The 4,935-nt window shown below is 35.9% G+C and overlaps 1 protein-coding gene across 1 annotated transcript; it reads right to left on the reverse strand.

Moving 5' to 3' along the window:
• Positions 1-939: 939 nt before the first annotated feature.
• LOC107773681 (low affinity inorganic phosphate transporter 1-like) lies at positions 940-2,864 on the reverse strand. The gene has a single exon (XM_016593087.2). The coding sequence runs from the start codon at positions 2,605-2,607 to the stop codon at positions 1,018-1,020; it is 1,590 nt and encodes a 529-aa protein (XP_016448573.1). The 5' UTR covers positions 2,608-2,864; the 3' UTR covers positions 940-1,017.
• Between the last annotated feature and the right edge of the window lie 2,071 nt (positions 2,865-4,935).

Genomic DNA, 4,935 nt, shown 5'->3' on the forward strand with positions numbered 1-4,935 from the left:
TCGACCTCGACCATTATTGACATCTCGACTACGAGTCTCGCTGCTTCCTGATCTACCTTGACTAACGACGGCTCGAGGACTCTTTCTTTAGTGTTATCTATTCTTAAATATTCTAGGGCAGATTTTGATCCATACAATGAATATAATTTTGGATTGTTTTTGAATTTTTTTGAGTGATCTAAATGAAAATTTTGAAAAACAGTTTTTTGGAGTTTTTTAAATTTTCAAAAAATTCCAAAATTTATTTTCAAGTGGAAATTGAAAATTTTATGGTCAAACACTGATTTCAAAAAAAAGTAAAACAATTTCGAAAAGAATGAAAAAATTCTTATGTCCAAACGGGCTCTTAGAATATTGGAAACAAACACGGGATAATTCTTTGAGCATTGGGCAGAATAAACATAATTTAGGGCCATCTCTGACAGAAATCTGAAGAGAAGTTAAATTTGGCATTGTTTAACTTCACAAATACTGAAGGAAAATAATATATATAAGGTGATCTTATTGCTGAATCCATATTTTCGTAGAACCTTTTATTTTTTGGTGAACTTCCCTTTTCAGGCTTGAATTCGTATTTCAATTTCGATTCGACAAGCTTATGCTATAAAAAAGGCAAATTTAAGATGAAGAAGAGAGAATTAAATACAGTCAAACCTCTCTATAACAGCCTCGTTTGTTTCGATATTTTTTTTTTGTTATAGTGAAATGCTGTTATAGAGGACATGTACAATAACATAATATAAAAATCGGTTCCGAAAAAAACTTGACTTTTATAGTGAATGATTGTTATATAGGAATGTTGTTATAGAAAGGTGTAACTATAACTTCTTGTTGTTCATGAATTATTTCACTTCTATTTGCTTTAAAAGAAAACATTAATTTTGCATTAACATTTATTGCGACCACAAACTATTAAAAAGGTACTAATTTTTTTCTCTGTATACCAGGAGAGTACAAAGCATAAAAGCTTTCTTTAAGTTTTTATCCGTCGCTAATTTTTGTTTTTTAACGATCTACTTAAACTTGAGCTGTTCCATTTTCATCTTCTCCCTCATTTTCCTTGGACATTTCCTCTAATGATTTCCCTTTAGATTCAGGTACCAATAATGTAAACAACATCCCAAAAAAGTTAATAAAACCTAATACAATCAAAGATTTCCTCACGCCAATACCCGGCGGGTAACCCGCATCAGTCTTCTTTGGATCATTGGATTGCGCAGCATATAAAAACCCGAATGCTCCAACCATTGCTCCCGCTTTTCCAGCAGCCGCGGAAATCCCATGGCATGTTGACCTTAGCCTCGCGGGGAAAATCTCCGCGGGGACAACAAATGTAGTCGCGTTTGGACCAAAATTAGCAAAGAAAAAAGTTAACGAATACATGATCACGAATCCAATTCTATTGTCCTTGTGTGTCCAATGATTGTAAGGAATGGCCAACGCGAACATGAACGCTGTCATAAAGAAAAACCCCATCAATTGAATCGCGAATCGGCCTATTTTATCGATGAATACTACTGTAAACCAGTACCCTGGAACAGTACTACAAAGAGCAATAAGTGTTTGTGCTCTTGCAATTTTGTACACTTCTTCCATTGCATTCATCGTTTCGGGTGGTGGGATCCATCCAATCGCGCTAAAAATGTCTTTTTGAAAAAGATTTTGGCTATAGAAAGCAATGTCTAGCAAAAACCATGTACTAGTTGTACCAAGCAAGTGAAGTCCGTGGCGACGAAGGAATTGTACCGTAAACAACCCGAAATCGTTCCCTTTTTCTTGCGCGAGCTTCTCTACTTTTTCTTGTTCAGCTTCTAATTCAACTTGCAAAACTCTCGACATGTCACAAGCCGCCTGTTTCGCGTTTTTGGCCACTAGGGCCGTGTAACGCGCTGTTTCAGGCATCTTCATTCGCCAATAATAAGTTACTCCGGCTGGAAGAGCACCGAACATGACGATCAAACGCCATGCAAGATCGGCTTCAGGGACAGTAGAAGCACTAGCATTGACCTGATATGCTGGTGCAGGGTACCCTGCCTTAAATAAAGCGGAAATAATGATCGCAACCATTCCACCACACAAAATTCCGAAACCTTGCATGGCGAATACAGCAGCAATGAACGCCCCACGAGTCTTTTTGTTAGCGTACTCGGACATGATTGTGGCGGATAAAGGGTAGTCGCCACCAATGCCAAATCCGAGCCAAAACCGGAAGAAGCAAAGGGTAGTCATAACCCCTTTTGGCGTATGGCCAAAAGAAAGTCCAGAGGCAATAGAACAAAGAACCATAAGCATAAGTGTCATTCCATAAACTTTTTTCCTTCCTAATTTATCTCCAAGCCACCCAAAAAACAGTTGTCCGGCAAGGGTCCCACAGAACGCGACGCCATTAACCGCGGCTGACACGTTAGGAGGAAGAGTTCCAGGCTTTGTTGCGCCATCGCGGTGATAGTAAATGCGGCCAAGTAGTTTCGTGACCAAAGAAATGCAGAACAGGTCATATGCATCAGTAAAGAAGCCCATACCAGCCACCACAATTGCAGTGAAATGGTACAATTGTGTTTTGGCAACATCAAGTGCATTTGGCACTTCCAATTGCTCTTTAGCCATGGGTTAGTGTACTCTTTGTCAAAACTCCAAATCCTGCAAAGAGACAGTGTGGAAATTTTACAACTAATAAGAATATTTTTGAATGTATTAATAGAAAATACATGGGATTCTTGGTGTAATTAGTAAATTTGTCGCTATGTAACCAGGAGGTCACGGGTTCAAGTATGGAAACAATCTCTTGCAGAAATACAGAATAAGGGTGCGTACAATAGATCCTTGTGGTCCTTACCCGGACCCTGCGCATAGCGGGAGCTAAGTGCACCGGGTTGACCTTTTTAATAGAAAAAAAAAAAGGCAAGCCCGGTGCACGAAGCATCTCGCGTTTACGCAGGATCTGGAGAAGAGCCACACCCCAAAGGGTGTGATATAGGCAGCATGGCTGATTTTACGGCTCGAACCCGTGAACTATATATTATACAGAGATAATTTATAATTATGGGTGTAAATTGTGTTTAATTATGGGATGGATAATTTGATGTTGACAACTCAGTAAAAGACAAAGGCAAGCCAACTAAGATTTGTGTAACATGCTAATTTTCAACATCAAAGAGTGTGAAAACAAATTTAGAGCCTAAGCGGTGAATAGTCAACATTAACGAAGCAGTTACAAATGTGCCATTTACATCAAATACTTTTAACCCTTAAACTTCCTCAGTTACATTTTACATGACACTTTTTCTAGGAAGAATGGCATATTTATATTTTTGAAAATTATTTAACTTTAAACTTCCTATTTTTGCTTTAGTGAAAAAAACTTCAAGATTAACAAAGAAAAAGAAAAAAGAAAGATAGAGTGTGAACTCATTGATCAAGTGGCTTGTTTTCGCCATGAAAACAATCAAAGACTTGACACCTTTATTTCCTAAAGGAAAAGCCATGCATGGCCATACCACCAAAAAAAAAAAAAAAAAAAAAAAAACTAAAAAATAAATAAAAGAGAAATGAAAACAATAAAAGTCCAGCCTTTAGCCTAGTGGTAAAAACGCAGCGCATCATATGTGAGTTAAGTGTACATTGTGAGTTAGAGAAACGAATCTGTTTTGAATTACTGGCCTTTGGAAATTTCTTGGTTTAAAAGAAAGAAAATGAAACCAAGAAAAAAAAAAGAGTATTAAAAGGAAAGATCTATACACTCACCTTAAAGAGCTTTACACCAAGTTTCTCTAAGCCACTCAAAACCAACTGGTAAAAAATTTAGAAAATGAAGAAAGCAAACAAAGTTCTAAAATCTTAAGTCCAAGAGTTCACAAAAGAGTAAACCAGAATTTGGTGTTGCATTTATCAGATAGATTGAACAAATATATAAGCTTTTAGAGATAAGAGTAAATTTTTGAGGTTTGGAAAAAGAGGAAAAGATGAGTAAATGAGATTTGGAGAGAGGACCGTTCGGTATTTAACGTCATGGGAGCCTCGTTGGTCCTTGACATGTCTTTTTGCGTTTCTCGTCTAGTGTTTAGTATTCGTATTAAGATCCGACCAATTCGGATTCTGTAGGGGAAGTTCCACGGGAGTAAGGTACTTTCTATCAAATGCGACTTCATATCGAATATTCGAACCCGAGATATCAGATGAATGAGTACTTACTACTTCACCATAACCTTTGGTGTTTCTTGTCTCCTTGACACGTGTATAATCCACTTCATATTATTTATCTTTTCAAATTTTCATGTATTTTAAAGGAAAAAAATATTTAATAGTATTAACTATAAAATTATTTGTTTAAACTTTTTTTTTATTTTCTTAACTTTCGCATATCTTTTAGAAACATTTGATTGTATTAATCATAAGAGTATTTGTATCAATTATTTTTTTTTCTTAAATTTATCATTAAATTAACAATTGATTAATTGGAACAATAAAGGGTAGAATTGAAAGGAAAAACAAAAAGAAAAACGACATTTTTTTTGAAAAGCTAAATATTTTAAAATAAGTTCAATTCAGCAAAATAATTAATATTTGAGATCGAAAAACGGACTATATTTCTCTCTTTCTTTGTTAGTTTTTTTTTTTGTTTAGCCATTCAGTATCCGCATGACCATGTCAACTGGATTGGCTAATTCGAGTTCGCATCGGGTAAACACACTACGAGATTTCTACTAAGAATTCGCGATGTCTAATATTCGAACTCAAGACCTTCAACGTGAATGAATCCCGACTATCTCACCGCACAGTTGGCGATTAGTATATCTATATCTATCTATATATATTAAAAGCACGAAGGCCCTTAGCGAAATGTCGTTCGACGTTTTTACCCTCTAAAGATAGAGTTCATACTAGACAAAATAGTCATTTAATTATTTTCCTAAAATTTTGGACTTTGAAATCAAC

This window comes from Nicotiana tabacum, chromosome 14 (genome assembly GCF_000715075.1).
Source record: "Nicotiana tabacum cultivar K326 chromosome 14, ASM71507v2, whole genome shotgun sequence".
Taxonomy (NCBI): Eukaryota; Viridiplantae; Streptophyta; class Magnoliopsida; order Solanales; family Solanaceae; genus Nicotiana; species Nicotiana tabacum.